Source organism: Mesoplodon bidens (genome assembly GCF_964165515.1).
Source record: "Mesoplodon bidens genome assembly, chromosome: 6".
Lineage (NCBI taxonomy): Eukaryota > Metazoa > Chordata > Mammalia > Artiodactyla > Ziphiidae > Mesoplodon > Mesoplodon bidens.
The window spans coordinates 53,382,455-53,409,053 of record NC_138162.1 but is presented as its reverse complement, the minus strand read 5'-3'; the positions used below and the strand labels follow the sequence as shown (position 1 = coordinate 53,409,053).

Here is a 26,599-nt window from a genome sequence, read left to right as displayed (position 1 = left end):
GACCCTGTCATGGGAGTTATATAATAATCAGTATATACACTATATTACTTTTCTAAAATTCAAAGAATTCTGCATTCTAAAACACAACTGCCTAGGAGTTTTATATAAAGGATTGTGAATCCATAAATGCATATTGAACTCTATTAATATGCAGTTGAATTTAAATTGATGATATAGGTGGAAAATTGTCATTCTGTACATTTATTTTATCTGCCCAGATTTGCTTAAAGTTTGTTTGCCATAGTTTTATTTGTATATCTGAATTCCACGTAAGTGGAGTAGGTGCATTCTAAATTTGATTTATACCTACTGTTGGTTTAACTATGAGTACTTTTTTAATTGTGATAAAAAACACACAAAATTTACCATCCTAACTATCTGTAAGTGTACAGTATAGTAGTGTTAACTATCTACACACTGTTAATTCAACAGATCTCTAGAACATATTCATCTTGCAAAACTGAAACTTATACCATTGAACAGCAGCTCCCCATTTCCTCCTCTTGAGCTCCTGCTAACCACACTCTACTTTATGTTTCTAAAAGTTTGACTATTTTAGATACCTCATATTAAGTGGAGTCATGCAATATTTGCCTTTTTGTGACCAGTTTAGTTCACATCATAATGTTCTCAAGGTTCATCTGTGTTGTGACACGTGACAGGATTTATTTTTAAGGCTGAATAATATTCTGTGGTATGTACATACCACATTTTCATTATTCATTCATTTGTTGGTGGACATTTAGTTTATTTCCACCTCTAGGCTATTGTGAAATCCTGCTGCAGTGAACATAAGTGTGCAAATATCTCTTCAAGATCCCATTTTCAATTATTTTGGATGTATACAACTATGAGTGTTTTTACATCTTTATTTTCTTTTTTCTATAAGCTGAAGAATTTTATGTTTAATTATTTTATCTAAGAAACTTCTGTTTTGTGTTTTAGATCATAGTTTAAAATTTTTCATTTTCTAAGGTCAGTATTAATTCAACAAGTTTTTGCCTCCTTTAAGCTACCTTTGTATAATGGCTGTCGAGAAACATACATTTTTTAAAAGGGTAAATATCAATACCAGGAAATGAATTCAATAATCAGGACTTTGTATTCCTTTCATACTTTTATACTTTGTGTTTACATTTCTTTTAAAAACCTAGTCTTCTCCAGAGATGTAGAATTAAAAAAGAATGAGAACTGGCTTCAATGGAGATAAAAATCCGGTTTGTTACTATGATAAGGATTTTACTGAAAGTTTCCCTTTTAAAGTTTGAATTATCTGACCCCTACAATTAATTTCATTTAGTCAGTTATTTTTAAGTGTTAATTTAAGCCAAGCATATAAATTGTTTTTCCTCTCTTAATACCATCCCCCACAAGAAACTTTTTCTATCTGGAAATCACCATAAGAGGTTTATAATATTCTGGTTCATCTTTCAGAGATAATGAATTTTACATTCCCCTTTTGTGAACTGCCTCCCTTTGACCCTTGAAGTTATAATTGGAACTCACCTGATTTTCTTAGTGTACTCTATGCTTCTTAATGGAGCAATATCACTCCCAAGGGGGCAAAATTACTTCTTGGGGATAGGGTAAAAAAAAATTTTAGATACTAACTATAAAGGTGTGTGGCCTTCCAAAGGGTCACTGTACATAAACAGATATACATCTGTAATATAAAAAATTCATGGGAGGTGACTGGGAAAACAGTAGTCTACAGAAGTCTCCTTAGGGGGACAGTAATGAAAAAAAAAAGTTAAGATACACTGATAAACTGCATGAGTAAAGAGACAAGGAACCTGTCAGCAATAGTTTTTATTTATATTTTTGGAAAGGAAACTCCAGGGAATAAACAAATGGGCTGATGGCAGAATATTTCAGGAACATTTCCCCAGGTCAAAGTGGTTCCTTCTGAGATTTTGCTACTATGTACACACTACTTGGTAAACTTTGCAACTTCATAGCATATCAGAAGGAACTAGTCTGCATCCTCTTCCTGTCTCTTCTCTTGGAGAAGCTTTTAGCTTTTCATGGGGTCCTGTGGTTAAAGGAAGATAAACTTTACCCTGTACCAACCAACCGTTTTCTCCCTTTCTCTAGGAAAAGCAGTATATATAGTTTAAAAATGTATTTCCCTAATATATCTTTAAATTAAACTTATAGTTAGATTTATATAACTTTTCACCGAACAGCCAAAATATACAAAATAAGTACATTTCCTATTTAGAGCATTGAAACACCATAAGCTTCAGTGACTTTGATTCAGCACTTTGATTCTCAACTTAACTATTTCCAACCCTAAAAGAAATATTAATCTAATAAAATAAAACCCTCTCAACAACATTTCAGTCCATATATTGATACATCTTTTAAAATAACATATAGTCAATGTGGTTGAGTCTTAAGACTCTTTAAAGAGACAGAAGGAAATGTTCACATTTAATTATACCAACTTAGGACAAATTTGGTTGGTAACAACCTCCTTTCTTAAATCAATGTCTTCTAAAGCTTTTTTTTTTTTTTTTTTTTTTTTTACTATTTGGTATTTTATACTCTGTGATTTTTGTTATATTCATAAGTAGAGAGTTGCTCGATTCTTGAACATGGTATTTTTATTATAATGTCACCTTCCAGGTATATTTTAATCTTTCTGATTTCATAGGTAGAAGAGGAAGGTTTAATAGCAGCTTTGTATTGATTTTTCCATTAGAGAATCTGTATAGGTAATAAAACTTAAATTTATTAAATCCAAGTAAATTTTGCTAAATCTTACATGAAGAAACCAACTTACTTACTCATTGCCTGCCCTGTATAAGAGAGATATCCTGGTAAGAAGGAGTGCCAAAAATCTATGTATAAACTCTAACCAAATCCTAATCTGACTACTGAAATGTGTATGCATTGAGTAGGCTTTATGGGACCTAGGAAAAAGCAGCAGCTAGAAGTTGAAAGAACTGAGTACAGAGATTTAAGATGCTACCCACTCCAAAGGAGAAAAGTTTAGAGATTTATTTAGTTCAGCAAAGTTAATTGCTTATTTATAATATATACCAGCACTTTTCAAAGGAGCAGAATACAAAGTCTCTACAACATGTCATTTAAAATGTCCATTATACCATAAAAATTTACATTTAGTTAATTTACATTTAGTAAAGATGAAGAAAGAAGAAAATGTGAGTCAAGGGGAAAGGCAGTCACTATACACTGAACCTGAGATAATCCAGGCGTTGAAATGAAAAGAAAAGGACTTTAAAAGTTTATAAACATATTTAAGGGCTTGAGGGAAAATAAAATCATAAAAAATGAACAGATTGGAGAATCCCACAGAGAAATGGAAATTACAAAAAAGAACCAGGTGAAAATTCTGGAGTTGAAAATATAACTAAAATGAAAAATTCACTGACCTTAATAGAAGATTGAAGACAGCAGAAAAAAAGAATCAGTGAATTTAAAGATAAATAAATAGAAATTATCTAATCTGAAGAAGAAAAAAGAATGAACAGAGCCTAAATGACCTGTGGGACAGTTTCAAGCAGTCTAATTTACATGTAATTGGAGTCCCAGAAGGAGAGGAGGGACAGAGAATGGGGGAGAAAAGATAGTTGAAATAATGGCTGAAAATTTTCTGAAAATTTGATGAAAAACTTAATTGTACAGATCTAAGAAGCTCTTTGCACCCCAAACAGGGTTAATGTAAAAATTCCTTACCTAAGCACATCATCATAGGACTGCTGAAATGCAACAATAAAGAGAAAACAATAAAAGGAGCCAGAGAAAAATAATATGTATACACAGGGTACAATATATCCCACTATGAGATTAAATTTTATCATAAAAATCATTGTGAATTTTGTATTTTACTCTGAAATTTGTTACTTTAATATAAAAATCTTCTACCCCTAAATCTAAGTAATTCAAGGAAGATGTTCATATTTGGCTTTTGACACTCTGAAATACCACTATTTTTTTGAGGGTATTCATATTCCTACTTTAAACTAGAGGAAAAGTGAAGGTAAAATGTTCTAAGATGACAGTGCATCACTGTATGCCTCTACAAATAAGTAACTACAGGATGTATTGAATTATTCCCATGCCTATCCCTGGGAACACAGAAGAGAAGAAACTGGTCAAGGCAGGTTTGAATCTAGATTTCTTTGTCTAAATATACAGGATATATATTTCAATCCCATTTTAGTATCTGTTTTTGAGTTAGCTGAAATCAGATTTTATTTTGGTAGCTATAAGGAAAGCAGAACAAAGGATGGTGCCTCGGGAAAGAAGCCTGAAGTAGCAAAATTGACCAAGTGTTACTGTTCCTCTTCCCACAACTCACTGATGCTCATTGAGGCATCTTTGGATCATAAAGTAACATTTGCTATTGTAAAACATGAACCTTTCATAAAGGTGATGACAATATCACTCAGCACCAAAGCTTGACTGGCTGTTGACCTTGGGCGGTAATTACCTTTCTAAGCTTTAGTTTCCTCATATAATAAAATTTACCCTCGCCCAGGGCTATTACGAAAAGTAAATCCGATAATATATAAAGCCAGGCACATTCCAGGTTCTCAGTAATATTGGTTTCCTCTTAAACCTTTCTTTCCCTTTAAAAAAGAGACCTTTAAAGCCGGCATCACAAAGTTAAGAAGTCTCTGAAATAGAGAAGGTAGGTATTATATAATCCTACCAGAATGGAATATTTTTTAAAATACTGTTTTCTGATTATAAATGGAATTCATATTCATTATAGAGGATTTAGGAGATATAAGCAAACATAAATAAAAACTAAAAATACAATCCCACTATCAAAAGTTTATTACTATTAAAATTTTGGTATCTTTTTAGTCTTTTTTCCGTATTTTATCACATCTTGGAAAAAAATAAAAAGGCTTTTCCGAGTATTCTCTGCCCAGCTGTTATCCCTCTCTTTCAAAGGTTTCACAGTCAAATTTCTTAAAACCTTCGTCTCACTCTTGATTCCATTTCTTTCTGTGAAATCTGTTCTCAGCAGATACATCCAGGTTCTCCTGGTCAGTAAATTCAACACATATTTTGCCATCTTTTTTTTTTAAATCTCTAAGTAATATTCTGCACTACAAACCACTTCTTTATTCTTTTTTTTTTTTTTTTTTTTTTTTTTTTTGCTGTATGCGGGCCTCTCACTGTTGTGGCCTCTCCCGTTGCGGAGCACAGGCTCCGGACGCTCAGGCCCAACGGCCATGGCTCACGGGCCCAGCCGCTCCGCGGCATGTGGGATCTTCCCGGACCGGGGCACGAACCCGTGTCCCCTGCATCGGCAGGCGGACTCTCAACCACTGCGCCACCAGGGAAGCCCGACTTCTTTATTCTTGAAATATCTTTTCCCCATGACTTCTGATTTTTCTCTTATTTCCTTGGTCATTTCTTATTCTATATGGATCCTTCATGTTAATTTATTCTTTAAAAATTTGGTATTCTTATAGGTGCAGTCATGAATCCTTTTCTTTTGATGATTTGAACCACTCCCATTGCTTCAGGTGCCACCTCTATGCTGGTGGTTTCAGAATCTGTATCTTCAGAGCTCACATTTTTCCTTCTGGGTTTTAGACCCATGTTTCTATATATGGACATCTTTACTCATCTCTGTTTGGATGTTTCTGAGGTATCTCAGACTCAACAAATCCTAAATCGACTTCAGTGTATCATAAATCCCTCCAACAGACAAAAATTTATATGTCCCTCTGCCTACCCTCCCATACACTCATTTATTCAAGTTGGAAGTGGGATTCTGCATTTTCTCTCACTCAACTACTGTATCCGGTCGATTGCCTGTTTTGTTAATCCCAAATCCCTAATATTTCTTGAGTCCCTCCAGATCTCTCCTGTACTGTTTCTTCATTTATTTTTATCTGACATAACTGTATATTTTATATATATAGTCTTCTTCCACTGGAATATAAGTTCTTTGTTCGTTGCTATATCCCCCATGCCTTTCTATTTGCCTGGCACATAGAAAGCATTTATTTAATAAATATTGGGGTTTTTGGAAGATTTTTTTTGATGTGGACCATTTTTAAAGTCTTTATTGAATTTGTTACAATATTGCTTCTGTTTTATGTTTTGGTTTTTTGGCTGTGATGCATGTGGGATCTTAGCTCCATTACCAGGGATCGAACCCGCACCCCCTGCACTGGAAGGTGAAGTCTTAACCACTGGACTGCCAGGGAAGTCCCTAAATATTGTTTTATGAAAAAAAAATCCCCACCAGTCTAAGATTTCTTGCCTAGATCACTGAATCAACACTTAACTGGTCTTCCTGCACATAGTTATGCTATTTCAATTAATTGTCCACATGGCAACTAGAGAGAACTTTCTAAAATTTAATTATGTTACTCTCTGATTTGAAACTCATTGATGACTTGCCATAGCCCTTAGCATAAAGTCCCAACTCCCTATCTTGACTTAAGCCCTTTATGAACTGAAATCCTTCAGTTTTTCAGTTTTCTCTCCTACCACCATCCACTTTGAACTTTGGGTTCTAGTCATACTTCTCTGATTTGCACAAAGATACCATGCTTTCTCACCTCTAGACTTTTAGACTTTACCTCATGCTTTCTTACCTCTAGGCTTTTTTGCACATGTTGATTATTTTCTCTGGAACACTCACTTTTTCCTTTGTGTGGTTGATTCCTAATCCTTAATGCCTTAGTTAAAAGGCATGTCTTCAGAGAATTCTTTTTACCAATACCACATGTTCTATGGTACCCTGTATTACTCTTTTCATAGTAGTTATCCAGTTTACTGTAAATGCTTATTTAATTTCCTAATTTAACCTCTAGAATATAGCTCCTCGAGTGAAAACAATGATGTCTCTGTTGATTTCCATTATATCCTCAGCACCTGGCACATAGTAGATGCCCAATACTTTTGAAAGAAAGAATCACACACACACATACACACCAACACGGGCAATCTTCATTATTTATGGATTCTGTATTTGTAAAGTTGCTCTCTCACTGAAATTAATTTGTAACCCCAAATTCATATTTGCAGCACTTTCATGGTCCTTTGTGAACACACGCAGAGGTGAAAAATTGGAATTCAAATTTGAATGCTCGAGTTCCCAGTGGAGGTTGATTAAGGCAGCACTATGCCTTCCTGCATTAGTTCTCATACTATAAACAAGTATCCTTTTCATGGTATATTATTTAATGTCACTTTTTTTTTTACCACACTTTTGTGTGTTTTTGCTAGTGCTTTTGCTATTTAAAATGGCTCCCAAGTATAGTGCTGAAGTGTTGGCTAGTGTTCCTAAACACAAGGCTGTGATGTGCCTTACAGAGAAAATATGTCAGTTAGGTAAGCTTCATTGAGGCATAAGTTGGCCTTGAGTTCAATGTTAACAAATCAATAATATATATTAAATAAGATATTTAAAGAGAAACATACATAAAACAAGGTAATGTATTAGTTTGATGATAAAAGTATCATCAAAGTTGATAAAAGTATCGTGACCAAAGACTCACAGAAACCTAATCCTGTATTTCCCATAGGAGTTCAGTATTTGCTAACTCAGTGTTTACAATGACTTTACAGAATATAACTACCACAAATAATGAGAACTGACTGTATATGTACTTATAAAATTTTGCTCATAACGTTTCATAACTTGCTTTTTTCCCCACAAAACTGTGTGTATATGTCATGCACATATTAAAAATGATGAATCTTTATCTCATATATTATTAAGTAAGAAAAAGAACTATGTGTGTTCTTACATGTTTGTATGAGAATGGAGACAAATGTGATTAATATACATCGGGTTATGTTGGTTACCTGGGGGGTAAGTAATTTTTGAAAAATTTATCTTTGTATTGGCTCACTGGTTGCAGTGAATGCATGTTTCTTGTGCAGATACTCTTGTAAAACATGATTTTTAATGATTGCATTTCCTTTTGTGTAAGGAATAAAATTTCGACTAATTATGGCCTTGAATCTTCCTGCGTTTCAGATAGTCAGCGTCTACAGTTGGATCTACAAAAAATGGAGCTACTGGAAAGTAAAATGACTGAGGAACAACAGTCTCTAAAAAGCAAAATTAAGCAAATGATAACTGATCTGGAAACATATAATGATTTGCCAGCTTTAAAATCATCAGGTGAAGAAAAGAAAAAGGTAAATGGTAACAGTTCTATGAAATTGTAATTCAAGTTGGCTTTTTCTTGATTAAATTTAATAATATATGTATTTTCTTAATTTATAAAATGTATTATTTTCAGTTGACTATTTGATATATAATCTAAGAAAAAATAAAGAAGTTTACATATATAGTCGGAATTTAGAGTGATTTAAGTTTCAAAACAAAAGACAAACATTGAAAAGCGAATGATAGGGTACTTCAAATATAAACTTTGTTAAATGCAAATTTGATTACTATATTTCTCTACTTAAGACTTCTTAGTGGCTTTTCATTGCCATTTACATTAATTTAAAGTAAATCTGGGGCTTCCCTGGTGGTACAGTGGTTAAGAATCCGCCTGCCAATACAGGGGACACAGGTTTGAGCCCTGATCGAAGAAGATCCCACATGCCACGGAGCAGCTAAGCCCGTGCACCACAACTACTGAGCCTGTGCTCTAGAGCCCGTGAGCCACCACTACTGAAGCCCGCGTGCCTAGAGCCCCCGTGCTCTGCAACAAGAGAAGCCACCGCAGTGAGAAGCCCGTGCACCGCAATGAAGAGTAGCCCCCGCTCTCTGCAACTAGAGAAAGCCTGCGCACAGCAATGAAGACCCAATGCAGCCAAAAATAAATAAAGTAAATAAATAAATTTACAAAAAAATTTTAAAGTAAATCTGGTGGAGTACAAACACATATGACAGCCCTAATAAGTTATTATTAATATAGTTAATATTAATTTAGCTTATAATTAAAAGGATATTTTTACAAACAGGTTTTAGAGTAATTATAGCCTTGGTAGAATTTTATCAGAATATTATTGAAATTGTTTAAGTCAAATGCTGTTTATATTGGTTTACTAGGTATCTGCTAAAGCCTGTTATTTACTTCTGTTTGGATCTATCTAGAAATTGCATCAGGAGAGAACAGTATTATCAACCCGCAGAAATGCCTTTAAAAAAATAATTCAGAAACTAAACACAGAATATGAGACACTAAAAACACAATTGCAAGAAAACGAGACACATTCTCAGGTAAAAAGAAAAAAAAAAGACTGAAATTCATTTCTGTTTTTAGGCTATCTGGCCTGTTCTCTTGATCTATATTTTCACTCCCAAAGCAATCCATTCTTTTTTTTTTTTTTTCAGCTGCTTTATTTACCTTCCAGATTTTCTGGCTTTGAAGATAACTAGATTCTGTATAGTCTCCACTCAGAATGAATTTACTCCTGCTTTCCTGACTTCTATAAACCTATATTGAAGGCCAACTCTATGCTAGGCACTGTTCTGGGCACAGCCATTATAGTAATGGCTTTTAAAAATTTCAAAAGTAAAGTGTTTTTAATGCAGAAACTTTGCTAATACATAAATGCTGCAGATAACAAAACTGAGCTATAATGACTAACATCCCACCACCCAGGGGATGATTCTGTGTATATGAAGACAGATATTTCTAGTCTATATATCTATGTTATGTGTACACTTAGTTTATATGTGTACATACGTACACATTTATTTCTGTATATTTATAGAAATGGTACCATATTGTACCTATTCTTTGGAAACTTGTTTTTCATTATTAACTATACATCATAAATACTTTCCCTTGTCGGTAGATTTTTTTTAAATATGATTCTATATAATATTTGACTATATGGATATAGCATAATTTACTGAGTCAATTCCAAATTGTTGGACATTTAGGTTATTTCTCAGTTTCAAACTATTCAAATAATGCTATAAAGAGCAGTACTGTTCTTGAATTTCTTTATTTACATCTCTGATTATTACACAGGATGCATAGACAAGCCCCCTTTTCTTATCACTCATCCTGTTGATAATTACCTGAACAAGATCCAAGGTCTTCTACATTGAGAGCTCTTTCTAAGGGCAGAAATGATGTCTCTTTCCCTCACTTTCTCCCCAGCACTGTGCTAGTGGTTAGCACGTAATAGGTGTTCAATAAGTATTTGTTGGAGGATTAAATGAAGCATGCGTGTCATATACAAAATCAGTAATTATGGTCTGATAAAGGTTGGTCATTCTCACATCTAATTATCTACGTTAGCAATTTGCAACTATGATTTATTAATGCTAAATGCATTAAATTTTTTCTTCGTGTAGTAACACGATGATGATAGACAACCATCATTAACATTTTGGTATAATATCCTTGTAAATTTTTTTTCCTTTGCAGTTATACACCCTTAATTATATTGTTTTTACAAATAATGAAATCATTCTATGCATATGCTCTTTAAGCAATTGTTTTCTTAAGTGTTTTCAAGAGCTTTTTTTGATGACATTTTTATGGCATCAGCTGTTTCATTGTGTGGATGTACCATTTTAGAAAAAGATAAACCTTATATTCTTCTTGAAAGGAGTGGACTCTCATCAAACTTTGACTCTCATCAAAGTTTGCCACAACTGCTAAAAGCTTAGAAGTCACTAATTTACATATTTCAAATTTATTTGTCAGTTACTCTGTCTCTACTTTGTAATATACAGGCCTGGATCTAGACTTGTGAATAGCAAAATTATCCTAGTCTGTTTAGAGTGGGACTGGATACTGGAGAAGAAACATAAGAAAAAGTTTATGAGGCCACTGTCTTATGGTTCATAGGAAAAAATACTGATATTTCATATGGATTTTTGGCCCTCCTCTTCCACTGAATGGATGATTTAAAGAGGAAAACATTTGACAAACACAATTTCTTAGAGCCAGTCAGTGGCTACCTCATTTATTCCCACATTAAGTGCTAATCTTATTTGTAACCCCACGTACAGGAATTTGTAACATAAACCACAATTTACAATGCTTCTCTGTATTATTTGTTGCCTTTTGTGGATCCCAACTGTTTGAATCACATCCTGGTCTCCCTATCTTTTGCAGTTATTTACTCAAAAACTGGCTTTTGAGATCTGTAATTTATACAATAGACCTTTTTTTTTTGAGTGGTTATTGATTTGAAATCATTTAAACACATTTATATTGGAACAACTGTAAAACTCCTAGAAAACATAGGGGAAAAGCTCCTTGACATTAGTCTTGGCAACAAGTTTTTTATTATAACACGAAAAGCACAAACAACAGAGGCAAAGATAAATAAGTGGGTCCACATCAAACTAAAAAGTTTCTACACAGCAAATGAAACAACAAAATGAAAAAGCAGGATGGGAGTAAATATTTGCAAGTCATATGTCTCATAAGGGGTTAATATCCAAAACATATAAAGAACTCATAACAGACTTCTAAAATAAGTTGTAGGGAAAAAAAAGACAGATGTGTGCTTCATGACATCTTTGGAGCTTTAAAGGCAAGTAACTGAAATAGATGTATAATATAGAAGGAATTTGACCATCTGATACAGAGTTGCTTTTATATCATTATTCATGTAGCACTTAAGGGGTCTGCTGCATTATAAGGCCACCCCTTTGTATGAAACAAAGAGGAAAAATTTGGTACTTGACTTTGCAAAAGGTTATTAGAGATTTATTGTCAAAAAGTGCTGACTGCTTCCTTAAGTCCATCTTAACTTCAAGGTTCTAGATCTGATTTAGTAGCATTAAGTCACAGCACATACAATTCATATAATTAATTAGTTATGATTCATCCTAATATCTAGATTTCTCTCTTTGGAGGAAACAATGGGATGGATGCTACATTAAGACTGAACTTATGCCCTGAAAATAATTTTAACATAAGATTAGAAAGAAATATTAATAGCTGTTTCAATTATCAGATTTTTTTAAATGATTATTACTTCTTGGAAATGTCCAGGCAGAACATTATTTTAATGTTTCATTTTTCAGACTGTCCTTTGTTTAGGAAAAAAACTATGTGCATCTTAAAAAAGAAAGACCATAACCCAGAGTTACAAGGTTAATTAAATCAGAAAAACAATTTAATTCTATAACAGTAAAATTGTCTTTGGAGGAAGCAACCATCAATATAATATCCACATTAGCTTCCTGTTGATGCAGAAATTATTGTAACAGTGCCAGCTTTTTACCAGCCCTCTTATAATCTTCACACTGCAGCTCTGCTCTTATCACAGCCTGTGGAATTAGACAGGAAATTTAGCCCTGGAAATAAGGAAGTTTCTCCTATATAGCTGAACCTTTGCAGTATTAGAATATATAGTACTTTTGTGGCATTGGACCTTCAGGTTTCAAGGAGAGATTCCTATCATGTCCCATTCTTCTTTTTTAAGTTCTTTTCGGAAAGGGAAAAATCATAAATTGTCTTTCAGTTGTTATGTTCATTGATATAATAAATAATTTCCAATTAAAGTAAACAGAGTAAACCTGTTGTCAAATTCAGCATTGTATTTATTATTGTATTACTGTTATTTAATTGTTTTTAATTTCTTTTTTGTCTATCATGGCCTATCTCAATAAAATGCAGGGAGTTGAAAAGATTTAAAATTGGGGGTGTTTTTTTTCTTATCGTCTCAAAGGGGTGTATAATTGTTTTGAATATGGGCACTGGTTAACATTTTTCTTTTGTGTTTTTAGCTTACAAATTTGGAGAGGAAGTGGCAACACCATGAGCAAAATAATTTTGTGATGAAAGAATGTATCCTTTAAAAAACTGCGAATGAGCTTGACTGAGTGATTTTTTTTTAGGAATTTCTTTAAAGACTGAAATGAAATTCAGTTCAACATCAAATACCTAATATGTACAAAACACTGGCTAAACTATGTGGGAAATAAATGAATAAGACTTAGTTTCCATTCTGTGATTGTGTGTGTGTGTGTGTGTGTGTGTGTGTGTGTGTGTGTATACACCAAACTAATAGAAAGCAGACTGTACAAAGCCATAGTGCGGCATAGTGATTAAGTGCACAGGTTTTAGAGTCAGGAGATCTAATTTTAAATATTGACTCTACTACTTATGGGTTATGGACTTTGGACAGTTTACTTAATTGTTTAAACCTCAATTTTGTCATCTCAAATACAGTTAATACTTCCTTCTCATAGAGTTGTTGGGAGAATTACATATAACCATATATATGTATAGTATGTATGCATGTATGTATGTATGTATAGTCATTTGTTGTTATTTATAATGCTGTACTTTGGATATCTGGGCAGCAAAGGGAGAGATAAACCAAGTAGTGTCATGAGAAATTTGACCTTCAAGCTCATCTGTGTTTCAGCCAATTCAGCTTCATCTACCAAGATAGTACTTATGTCCCATCTTATTTCTATCAAGATAGTTCTTATATTCAGTCTTCTTGCTTGTCGTTTTGTATGGACAAAGAAGGAAGCAGCTGCTGAGGACAAGTATTGTGGAGCTGTAAGAAACATTTCCCCAAAGGTTGTTTCCTAGTCCCGTTTTGACCTATTTACGGACATCTCTGCTTAGAGAACTAGATCCTGACTCACTGGTTGCATAGGTTCTCCTCTAGGACACTACTGAACATCAGCTCAGGGCAGCATGGACCCCAGCTTACCTCCAGATGAGATGCTTTAAGGGCTTTATTCCCAGTGGTTGTGCAACTTATTTTAAAAGCAGAAGATTCCCATTCACAGTATGATAAAGTCCAGAATTCTGGTTTTGTGCAACATAAAGTAGGTGATTTTGAAACAGAGTGAAGTCTAGAGACTTGCCTGAAATCCTGTGTGGTACTCTAAAGGACATAGTTCTTCTGAACATTGAGTTCTACAACCAGATTAAGATTGAGATGAATAACATGTTAACTCTAAAAAAGATTTTATACCATAGGTGAACTTTTTTGAAACAAGTTTTGCCTGGCCTTTTAGGTTTCAATTGATGCTTAATCTGTTTTTTTTAATAACTATTCTAATTGTGCTTTTTTGTGCCATCTTCAGTTTTCAATAAGAAAAATACTAGTACAATTTGGGTCCTTTCTGAGTCACAAAATTAGATTAATATTTGTTTTGATACTGTTTCCCCTTAACTCATGTAATTAGTCATAGCAACCAAGAGTCAAGAGAGTGATTACCGGCCAATTATGAAGAATGTGACCAAGCAGATTGCAGAGTATAATAAAACCATCATGGATGCTCTACATAGCACGAGCAGAAACTGAGTCTGAACCAACTACAAGTCTCTATAGAAATATCCTTTTGCTGCTAAACTTCATACATGCCAGCTGAAAAATAATAGCTTACCCTTGAAGAGTTTTACCTAAAATTTTTGAATGTTACAATTTTTGTGGCCTCTTTGAAGTGTGAAATTTTAAATAGTATAATAGTTTAATAAATAGTTTCTTATAAAAAGTATTGTCTCCTTTTATATTTGTATTTGTTTTGCGTGGGTGATAAAATGTCTCAAAGAACCAGGAGATAAACAAACTAAAAGTGGCCATTGTTACTCATTTAGTTGGTATAATACATCTATGGCAGCACATGAGATCGTCTTTTCATATGTCAAGCCTAGGAGGGGTGTATGGAGTATGATTCTGATTTAGCACTTATCAACCTTGCCAATTTTTGCTTCTAGAAAAAGTAAGAATAGAAGGGAGATATTTAGTTTTGAGCTTTACTTCTCAAATAGGGTATATTTGATGTGTTTTAAGACATATAAAGTCACATGTAAATATATAACATTTTTATATATCAGTCATTCCTAAAGATTTTGAATTAAGACTTTTAATCTTTGCATTTTTAAAATACTTTCTCACATGTAAATATTTGCTAGGAAAAACATGAAACTTAAAAGAAATGTTGTACTTATAGCCGGCTCTTTTGGACTATGGCTACTGCTGTTCATTTCCACCCTGGAGTATACATTCACTCTTTAGTACTATAGGAGGACTTAAGTAGATTATAAGCATTGCTAGAACATTTGAAAGGAAAAGGTGGAAGAAGTAGAATTGTGTTATAGGAATCTGGGAGACATTATGGTAACTAATGTCCTGCCCTCTCTTTTGGGCAGGAATGAGTCACCTTGGCCAGCAAAAAATACTCCTTAAAACTATCCTTCGCTCTGATCTCATGTTCATCAAGTTCTTCTTCTCAGTATTCATGAAACACAAGCATATTAGTTTCTTTTTTAAAAGGCTTTATTGAGATACAATTTATATATGATAAAAATACCCATGCATGTTGCTTTCTTGAAGTAAATATTAAATTATTCAACTTTAGTTCTGTGTGAGTTTAGGTAGAGGGGTGAACATTGTTGAGTTTGATTAATTTGGAATTACTAGTATGGCTGAAGATCTTGCACAGTGATAAATTCATTTAGGTGGCGTTCATAAAGTGTGCTCTTCAGATCCTGAGCTCCTCAGATTTTTAATAGGTGTTATACCACCAAAGGATTCATAGTCAAAGGAGTTTGGGAAACATTATTTGAAACAAAGGTAAATTGTTTTCTTTCTTCTTGACTGCTCAGAACCCTTAATGTGCTAATGTGCAATAAGTTCAAGAAGAGTATATACTATTAATATTAGGGTCTTTTTTTCTGAGTAGTGGGATTGTGGATCTTTTAATCTTCGTTGGACTTTCTGATATGTTCTCAAAATTATCTGTGATGTACATATAATACTTAGACATGCAATAAAAATTCAAATAAAGTCATATATACAGTTAGTCCTTTAACTTGTAGAAAGGACATATGATAGTTAAGACAACTCTGTAGTCATTGAACTAGAACGGAACCAGTCTTTACCCAGAAAGGAAGTAGGAGGAAAATTGCCTATTCGTTAAATATATGCATTTGCATTGTAACAATGTGAAGTTCGGCAGAAAAAAAATTTGAAAATTTCTTGAAAAAAGCAAGGTTCTCAACTTCCATTCTAAATTACTCATATATGATATTTGGGGAACATAATTGAGCAGGATTTCTTTAAACTAAAACGTGTTATCTGAGGGAAATTCTTGACTAATGTCTCTTCCTTCCTCTCAGAGCTTTTCAACAAATCCGACAAGAATATTCTCTCTGCTAGGATAGACCTGGAGGCTACTATCTGCCTGAACCGGCTCTTCCTCAGTCAGTCACCTTGCTCAGTGAGTTTCATTCCTGTTAAAATAACACCTTGTAAGTCATGTGGAAAGAAGCTGCAGACTGAACAAACATGCTGAATAGTCTTACTAATGAACATCAACATGGGAAAGTTAGCAAGTCTTTGTTTTTCCCATCCTTATCTTTATCAGTAAATAAACATGAGTTCTTTATACTCTTTTTCACTAATGGGAGTCCCTGATTTGGACCATATTCTTGGTTCGTGTTAATGTGTAGAATTCAGGCAGGGTGAGAGGATTAGAACGTGGAGTAATCCTGTTCACACTAGAGATGAAAGAAGATAGAAGATAATAGAAGCTCCAGGGGTTCTTGCTGTCCCCATGCCCAATTTCTCTGTTGTTCTTTCCTTTAGCTATATGATTCCAGCATAAACAACCTTAATAAATTAGAATGTTTAGGCTTGAAGTAAGAAGAAATCAAGATGGACTACGAGAGAGTAACTTTTTATTTGTTTTTATTTTTATTTTATTTTATTTATTTATTTTTGTGGTACGCGGGCCTCTCACTGCTGTGGCCTCTCCCTTTGTGGAGCACAGGCTTCGGACGCACAGGCTCAGCGGCCATGGCTCACGGGCCCAGTCGCTCCACGGCATGTGGGATCTTCCTGGACCGAGACACGAACCCATGTCCCCTGCATCGGCAGGTGGACTCTCAACCACTGCACCACCAGGGAAGCCCGAGAGTACCTTTTTAAATAAAAGCAGGTTGTGTCTTTAAATTGCAGATTCATAGTTTGAGAACTGAGATTAAACATCTTTAAAAAGACCGGTTTTAATACAAAGGTAGAAAAGTTAGGAAAGACAGATAAACAAAATGAAGAAAATAAATTACTTCTGATCACACTAGTCTCTAGATGTGCATCTATATGTCTTGTCACACATCTGTTTTTCATTATATACTTATGTATTTTTAATAAAATTAATATACTGTTCTTAAACTTACTTTTGCTATTTATAGTTTTGCAAACATTTGTTCATGTCATTATATATTCATGTACAACAACATGTTAAATTGCTGCATATTATTTTATTATAGGAATACTTTCTGAATACAAACGCCATGTTATTGAATGAAGTTTAAGGGGTGGGTTTAAGTGTAAGCTTTGACTAAGGTAACTGAGTTTGAATCACAGCTCCACTACTAACTTGTCATATGACCTTGGGAACTTACTTAGTCTCTGAATTTCAGTTTCATCTATAAAATGAAGTAGTAGTGCTTAACTCATAGGATTGAGTCAAAGAGTATGCAGGGTCCAAGGCTTTTGACACAAAAGGCTCTCAGAAAGGTGGCGTGCTTAGCAGTGTGCAAGAGTGCTTGTTTTCCTGCACTCTCAGCACCACCTGCATTTTCCAGGTTGACATTGCACTACCTCGTTTTAGTTTTTTTAAGTAAACCAAACTGCCTCCATTACTACAACTAGAAACCTTGTGTTTTAATCAAGAAAGCACAATGCAGGGGCTTCCCCGGTGGCACAGTGGTTGGGAGTCTGCCTACCGATGCAGGGGATGCGGGTTTGTGCCCTGGTCCGGGAGGACCCCACGTGCCGCGGAGCGTCTGGGCCCATGGGCCGTGGCCGCTGAGCCTGCGCGTCTGGAGCCTGTGCTCCGCAGCGGGAGGGGCCACGGCAGTGGGAGGCCCGCGTACCGCAAAAAAAAAAAAAAAAAAAAAAAAAAGCACAATGCAGAATATGTTTTCATACTAAAAAAAGAAAACAAAATATGATTTTAAAAACTATTAAAAATATTTATTCATTATAACTTTGTAATAACAAAAGCTTAATGCTTACTGCTTATATTTAGAAGATAATAGATTATACTTTGCTGCCTCAATATCTTCTCTCATAACATATTGTAATGAATTGCTGCTCTGAAACCTGACTGTATAACCTTAAGGGGCATAGGAATAACCTGTGTATGAGTAATCTAGTCAGTAAACAAGGCTGTTCTGCCTGGTCACTTTATCCTCCTCGAGGTCAGAGTGATTACACATAAGGAGAAGCTGTGTCATGGGAGGGAAAATAACACCCATTGGAGAGTCTAATATAGAAGAGAGTTTGGAAGAAGCATGAGTCAGAAGGATTTGAGTGGTCTCCTACCTAAAAGAGGCTTAGACACACTAGATGAGCATTTCACAAGAAAAATATAAAAACTAAAATGAGATTTTCAAAATTAACTTGTTTTATTTCAAAATCTTTTTGTAAAATGGTATTCTTACCATGATAACAACATAGTAATACCATGGAATAAAGCAAACTTAATTGATTAAAATTGTATTTGGCATAGGGTCAAGAAAGAACTGCTACTAGCCAAACTGAAATATTTCTGTGTTGTCACTTTCAACAGATAAACTCACCCTATTAGAGGAAGTCTCGACTGACATGACAGTGAAAATATTTGGAAGGCAGCTATGCTCATCACTATACCACCAACGCTGAAGGTGAAAATATTTGATACAGTCCATAAGCTCAACCTGAATTTTTTTTATCAAAGGAAACCATAGTTCATTTTTAAAAGCCTCTCTCAATCTTTAAACAGCTTCTTGTTAAAATGAACTTTCCCTCTGTTTACTGGAGTGAGGGAGGGCTACCTTAGAGGCCAACCATTACCACTCCATCCCCGCCCCAGCCAAGGACAAAGCAGGGACCTTGTGTCTCAGGCTTAGGGGAAATGGTTAAGAAGGAGAGGAAGAGAAAATTGCTTTTCCAGCCTCTCTAACTTCCCATGTAGCCTACAGAGAAAAGCAAGCATCCCTTGGGAGGAAATAACAAAAGTGCCAAACAGTAGATGGATGGATGAAGCCTAAATCCCTGCAGAGTACCAGAGCTCTTGCCTTTATAAGCCACATAAGCTCTGTCCCTTGCTCATGGTGGTTATCAGAAGGCCAAATGGACATTTACTACCAATTGGCCCTACCTCCCTGGTGGCCTCTAGCCTTGAAGATGTTCCTTGGCTCAGTTCCTTTTTCTGCCAGAAATATCAAAGTCAGAGAAGGGGGTCTGGTGAAGCTGTAAAAGTCCAGTTGCCTTGTTTCCTTTTTCTGTGGCACACTTGAGGTAGCCAGTTAGACCATAAGAGGTATCCATAAGAGACCCTAAGAAACAGCTAATTGAAAGAAGTGTCAGGTAATAGATAAGCAAGCTTCTTACAAAACCACTCACCACTGTATATCTCTAAGGTGCCCCCACGTCAGCCCAAAAAAATGATAAAAGGCCTCCATAAAATAAACATTCAAAGTTTCTGTGATCCAGTGTCTTTTTATTGAGCACAGATTAGATTTCCAGGACAGGTTTTCCTTATCACATACTCTGATTTGTCAGACTTTTGATTCCTAAGAAATTTCATGACCTCACTGTGCACTGCCATCCCCCTCCCTAAACAATAACCTCAACAAGCCATATCTCTTAATTATCTTCTCAGTAAGTATTAAGGTATGACCTGATGAAAAGAATTTTTTGAAGAGTATATTGGATTGATTGTCTGAAATTCCATACCAAGCCAATGTTTTGACATTATGTGGTCACAGCCTCAGAAATGTAAACAGGACATTTCCAAATAAAGACTGGAGAGGAGATTTAGCACTAACACATGGCACCTCAGTAACGCTAGAATTTTTTTTTTTTTTTTTCGATACGTGGGCCTCTCACTGTTGTGGCCTCTCCCGTTGCGGAACACAGGCTCCGGACACGCAGGCTCAGCGGCCATGGCTCAGGGGCTCAGCCGCTCCGCGGTATGTGGGATCTTCCCGGACCGGGGCACGAACCCGCGTCCCCTGCTTTGGCAGGCAGACTCTCAACCAATGTGCCACCAGGGAAGCCCAATCACTGGAATTTTGACTGCCACACAGGTCAGACCCTTTGTCCTGTCATCTGACATTATCCCTGTTTCATCCATGGTGCTAAAAGCATCCACCATATAAGTATAATTAGTCATTTCTTTAACTTTCCTCATTGAACCAGCTGTCTGCAAAGATTTTCCTCACTTACTAGAAGAAATAATCCCCCTTCATATAACCCAAGCTAGTCATACACTTCCTGTGGATCTTTCCTTCACCACCTTTCTCTTCTGCTTGTACATAATGATTGAGGAATACAGCATAATGGGAAAGGCATGGGACTTTGAGTTTGAAGAAGCACCCACGCAGCTCACTAGCTGAAGGACTTTGGGCAACTCATTCAGTCTCCCTGAGCCTATTTCCAGGGTATTATGAGACTCTCATCTAATATGTGTGAAATTACGTTAGTGTATAAAATACTATATAAATAAAGTAGTAGTTACTATATTCCTTTCACTTGTACCACTACCTGCATGCAAACATCTGCATCAGTACCCATTCTTCCCTCTCAGAAGCATAATTGTCCCTTCTCAGAAGCATGTCTTAGAAGCATAGTTTCTAAGTCTTTCTAGAAGTCCCCTCTCTATTCAAGACTAGTTCCTACACTGGTGCTCATCATATCCAGTCCAGATTCCTTATGAATCTTCCTTTATTTTCTGTCTTTCATCCCCTTCCTCCTATGGCTTTAGCCTGTCCTCCATTGATTTCATCCTCTCAGTGCAGAAACACATTCATCTTCCCCCCATTATTTTCACATTTGAAGTTCTTAAAAGGCTAGTTTACTTCATACCCCAAGCTTTTTTCCAAACACTACTCCCTCTACTCCACTGAAATTGCTTTTGTTAACGTAACCAATGCTATCTTTTTTTTTTAACATCTTTATTGGAGTATAATTGCTTTACAATGTTGTGTTAGTTTTTGCTGTATAACAAAGTGAATCAGCTATATGTATACATACATCCCCGTATCTCTTCCCTCTTGTGTCTCCCTCCCACCCTCCCTATCCCACCCCTCTAGGTGGACACAAAGCACCGAGCTGATCTCCCTGTGCTATGCAGCTGCTTCCCACTAGCTATCTATTTTACATTTGGTAGTGTATGTATGTCCGTGCCGCTCTCTCACTTTGTCCCAGCTTACCCTTCCCCCTCCCTGTGTCCTCAAGTCCATTCTCTACATCTGCGTATTTATTCCTATCCTGCCCCTAGGTTCTTCAGAACCTTTTTTTTTTTTTTAGATTCCATATATATGTGTTAGTATACGGTATTTGTTTTTCTCTTTCTGACTTACTTCACTCCGTATGACAGACTCTGGGTCCATCCACCTCACTACAAATAACTCAATTTCGTTTGTCTTTATGGCTGAGTAATATTCCATTGTATATATGTGCCACATCTTCTTTATACATTCGTCTGTCGATGGACACTTAGGTTGCTTCCATGTCCTGGCTATTGTAAGTAGTGCTGCAATGAACACTGTGGTACATGACTTTTTTTTTTTTTTTTTTTGCGGTACGCGGGCCTCTCACTGTTGTGGCCTCTCCCGTTGTGGAGCACAGGCTCCGGACGCACAGGCTCAGCGGCCATGGCTCACGGGCCCAGCTGCTCCACGGCACGTGGGATCTTCCCAGACCAGGGCACGAACCCGTGTCCCCTGCATCGGCAGGCGGACTCTCAACCACTGCGCCACCAGGGAAGCCCGGTACATGACTTTTTGAATTATGGTTTTCTCAGGTTATATGCCCAGTAGTGGGATTGCTATCTTAATTACTAAAGTTAGTGGACTCTTAGGTTTTATTCCAGTAAAACTTCTGTGTAGGGTTTAAAATTAGTAACCACTACCTTCTTGAAACTTTGTCTTCCTTTGCATTTTGTGACATCATTTTCACTTAATTCTTCTACCTTTTTGTCTACTCTTCATTCTTTTCCCCAGGCATCTCTTCTGCTTCTACAAGAGGCTTAGAGAATTTTAGCTTGCCAAATTGAATTCTTTCTTCTTGGCTATTGGAATTATCTCAAAGAGTCCTATGTGTCAGGCTGATTTCATACTTTGATAATGATTTTGTGATTAAGATAACTATATAATGAAAATTGGATCATGACTACTTATTTCCCATAGACTTCTAAAGTGTCACTAGATGTAGATAAATTTTAGTACAACTAATGAGTTCAGTTGTGACCTCATCTGAAGGTAAAAAAAAGCCACAGTAGCAGCAATGAAAACAACAAAAACCCCATTATTAAACATTCCCTGAATGCTATTGTTATTGTAAAGTACTGCAGTCATTTGAGCATCTTGTCCTCATCTGGTACTATTGGGCCACAGGTATTTTCTTCTCTCTTTAAGGTAGGCTCCAGGTGGTAGGAAGAACTTCTCACTCATTTCTACTAAACTATGAGGTCTTTCACCAGGCTGTAAGCTCCCTGCAGACAGGGATTATGTCTTAGTCATCTGCATCCTCTCTGCCAAGTGGACCACTTGACACATAAGCTCACAGTGAATGCTTATTGAATTGAATTAGTTTGGGTGGGTTACACTAAGCCAAATTGAGAAGGCATGAGAGTCGCTTTGGAAAGCAGTTTGAAAGTGTCTTAAAATGGTAAACATAGAGTTACCATGTGACCAAACAGTTCCACTCCTAGGTATATGTACCCGGGAGAGTTGAAAACATACATTCACAGAAAAACTTGTATACAAATGTTCTTAGCAGCATTATTCATAATAGTCTAAAAGTGGATACAACCCAAATATCCATCAACTGATGAATGGATAAATAAAATGTGGTGTATAAATATACACAATGGAACACTATTCAGCCATAAAAAGAAGTGTAGGGGCTTCCCTGGTGGCGCGGTGGTTAAGAATCTGCCTGCCAATGCAGGGGACACGGGTTCGATCACTGGTCCAGGAAGATCCCACGTGCCACGGAGCAACTAAGCCTGTGCGCCACAACTACTGAGCCTGAGCTCTGGAGTCCCTGAGCCACAACTACTAAGCCCGTGCGCCACAACTACTGAGCCTGAGCTCTGGAGCCCCTGAGCCACAACTACTGAGCCCACGTGCCACAACTACTGAAGCCCATGCACCTAGAGCCCGTGCTCCGCAACAAGAGAAGCCACCACAATGAGAAGCCCGCACACTGCAACGAAGAGTGGCTACTCACTGCAACTAGAGGAAGCCCACACACAGCAATGAAGACCCAATGCAGCCATAAATAAAATAAATTAAAATAAATAAACAAATAAAATGGCCAGGCACTTAGTAAGCTTTAAAAAAAAAAGTGTAGTACTTATATATGCAACAATATGGATAAACCTTGAAAACATGCTGAGTGAAAGAAACCATTCAAAAAGGCTACATATTTTATGATTCTATTTATGTGAAATATTCAGAATAGACAAATCCATAGAGACAGAAAGTAGATTATTGGTTGCCTAGGGATGGGATGGGAGAGAGTTGAGGGGGTGATAACTAAAGGTACAGTGTTTATTTGCGGCTGATGAAAATGTTGTAAAATTAATTGAAGGGATGTTTGCACAACTCTGAATATTCTTTAGAATCATATAATTGTACACTTTAAATGAATTTTATGATATGTTAATTATATCTCACTTTAAAAAAAAGAACACTAATAAAAGGGAACCATATATATATCTAGACTAAAAGTCTTTGGTTAATGTGGAAGTGATTCAATAAAATTACTCATTATTATTTTGTTTTAAATGAGGAGGCATAGTAGTTGTGGGACAACTCTTGTTGCTCAAGAGCCCTTTGAACATTCTCTAGGATTTCTGTTGAGAAGCAGAAATGTCAAAAATTATGTTCTTCCTCCCTAGCACCACTATTGTAATCCAAGTTCAGCTTTTTAAAGCTTATTCAAAGACAGGCCAGGTTTCTGTTCCTCTTGGGATATTTTGATGATGGATGGATGGATGGATAGTTAGATAGATAGATAGATAGATAGATAGATAGATAGATAGATAGATAGATAGATGGTTACACCACTTGGAAAAAAACAAACAAGTACAAAACTTGCCCTTCTGTAAATGTAATTCAAAAAGAGTTCTTTTTTGTGGATCTTTGGAATTCGTAAGAATTTTGATAGCTTTTCTGTTATACTTTTGACATCTCAGCAATTGATTCTGTCTTCTCTTTTACTGTGGTTGAGGGGAACATCTGTTGAGACTCATCATTTAGGTTCCCATTTGCTAGCCTTTTTTCTAGGTTCAATGATTTATTTATTTCTAGGCAGAATTTTTTTAAATAAAATGACCGTTGCTTCTCTAAGAATGTATACTAAAAAAAAGTAAAAGTGAAGGGATAACTAAGTCTGGTACAGACTTAGAGCACCTGTACAGCTGGTACAATTGTCAGTCATTTTAAGCTCTGTGGAGATGCACTTGGAAAATGGGGGACATATCTACCTACTCTTCCAGAGAGAGCTAGTGATTACATAGATAGTGCTTTAAAAATGTTTTGAATTAAAGATATTTTAATGCATAAATATACTGTAACTCATTCAAACATGTCTATTTAGGAATGAAGCTCTTTGATCTTGACCCTGTAAGAGGAAATACTGCCCTGATAATTTAGAACAGTGCTGTCCGATAGAAATATAACATGAGCTACAAATGTGAGCCAAATATGTAAATTTTTAATTTTCTAATACCTACATTAAAAAAGTAAAAAGAAACAGGTGAAATTTGTTTTAATATATTTCATTAACTTAATATATCCAAAATATTATTTCAACATCTAATAAATTTAAAACTATTGAGATACTTTATATATTGTTTTTCATTCTAAGTCTTTAAGATTCAATGTGTATTTTACACTTACAGCCAATCTCAATTCAGACTGGCCACCTTTCAAGTACTCAATAGCAGCATGTGGATAGTGGCTACAAACTGGACAGCATAGATTTAGAATTTAGAACTTTTTATTCTGATTATAGCAAGGGGATGAACCATAGGAGGAAGCCAAATGGCAGTTTTGTTAAATAGAGGAAGACTGTCCCATAAGGAAAAAAAACTTTCCTATATCAGATTATAATCTAAAGTCGGACTTTTTGCATTTCCTTTGATTACTCTTAAATTACTCTTACAGACATATTTCATTGAAAAGTAACCTTAATTGGTCAAATGAAGAAAAAAATATATGTAGTAGTTAGAAATATTTAATTATTTTCTTCTGAATGGAACCTCTGAAAGAATCTGACAGGCCAGATCTTCTGTAACTTCAGTAATTGAAAAGAGCAGAGGGTTTGTGAACTGTACTTACATTTAATAACTCCAGTATTCAAAAACACTTTGCAACCTATATTCTATGGTATAAATATTTTATATGATGCCAATATCAATAATATTTTCTTCATTTATCCATGTACCTAAATAGTAAACTTTAATTGCCAGAGTTGAAAAGCTTTGAATTACAGAGCTATTCTAAGAAAGCCTCTAAACTGAGACCTTCTTTGGAAAAAAAAATCAGTACAGGGGAAACTTCTTCTAGTTTCTCCTCCAATGCCCCAACTTCCCCCATCAAAAAATAGTAAATCTAAAAGTCTGTTTGACTAAGTATACCTTTTATTTAAAATAATGTTTACATTGGGAACAAAAAGAAAGTTTAGATGAAGTTATAGACAGTTCTCAATAGGGATTTATTTTAACATCATGGTTTTTTGACACTTAGCAAATTATCAAATATTGTTATTTAATAGTGTGTGAAATAGACTGGGTTACACAAAAAAACTTACATTGCAGTCTGCTACCTCTTGAGCTCTGCATGAAGCTCTCCCTGCCCCCTTCCCAGCTACACTCTGGCTCCCCAGGCCTTCCTCTCAACCTTACAGATTTCTGGCACTAGTATCAGCAGAGGAAAGACTGAGGATGAAGGCAAGTGGATTAAAACAATGGGGAAGGGAAGAAGACAGAGTAGGCGAAGTACCTTGTGACCTTAAAATAACGAGCCACATTTTCCTGTGTGTCTGGTGAACTGTCTTTAAAGACAATTCCAAAAAAAAAAAAAGCTATAAAAATGTTTAAAGGCAACATCCTTCAGCTAGGAGCCTGCCCTACCAAGTTGGCTGCTTTGAAGCTCAACACACATCTGAATTTAACTGAAAAGCAGATTTCAGTACGTTTGGAAGGTGAGGAATGGGGGTGGATTAGTCTTACTGTTTGAAAATCATTGTTTATAACTCACTCATATTACAATCTATTGAAATAATTGATAAAAGAAGTAGTGTTCCCCCTGCTCTCATCTATTATAAAAAATAATCAGGTCTTCTTGGTTGAGATGGAAATAAATTTCCAATTTTGTTTATTCAGGGTAAAACTCTTCTGTGTGCCTCTAAACTTTTCAAAATATTTCAGTTTTTTACACGGAAGCAACAACATAGTGAATGAGCAAAGAGTGAAAACTTCAATGCAAGTAAGATTTCTAAGTAGCTGTGGTACACAGAATTAAGATTTTGATATCCTAATCCCCAGAACCTGTGAATATGTTACCTTACATGGCAAAAGAGACATTGCAAGTGTGATTAAAGATTGAGATGGGAAGATTATTCTGGATTATCTGGGTGGACCCAGTGAAATCACAAACCTCCCTTTAAAAGGGAGGCAAGAAGGTCA

General features: G+C 35.6%; 1 protein-coding gene across 6 annotated transcripts in view; it reads left to right on the top strand.

Moving 5' to 3' along the window:
- Positions 1-14,373, top strand: part of IFT74 (intraflagellar transport 74) — an 81,333-nt gene extending 66,960 nt beyond the window's left edge. For 5 of the 6 annotated variants that reach the window (XM_081238448.1, XM_081238447.1, XM_081238446.1 and 2 more), the window contains 4 exons: positions 7,985-8,148; positions 9,059-9,184; positions 12,668-12,728; positions 14,090-14,373. In XM_081238448.1, coding sequence (XP_081094574.1) covers positions 7,985-8,148; positions 9,059-9,184; positions 12,668-12,728; positions 14,090-14,208 — 470 coding nt within the window. In that variant the 3' untranslated portion in view covers positions 14,209-14,373. Of the gene's footprint in view, positions 1-7,984; positions 8,149-9,058; positions 9,185-12,667; positions 12,729-14,089 lie in introns of those variants that run through there. The other variant, XR_014016207.1, reaches the window with a different exon arrangement.
- The last annotated feature ends 12,226 nt before the right edge of the window (positions 14,374-26,599 follow it).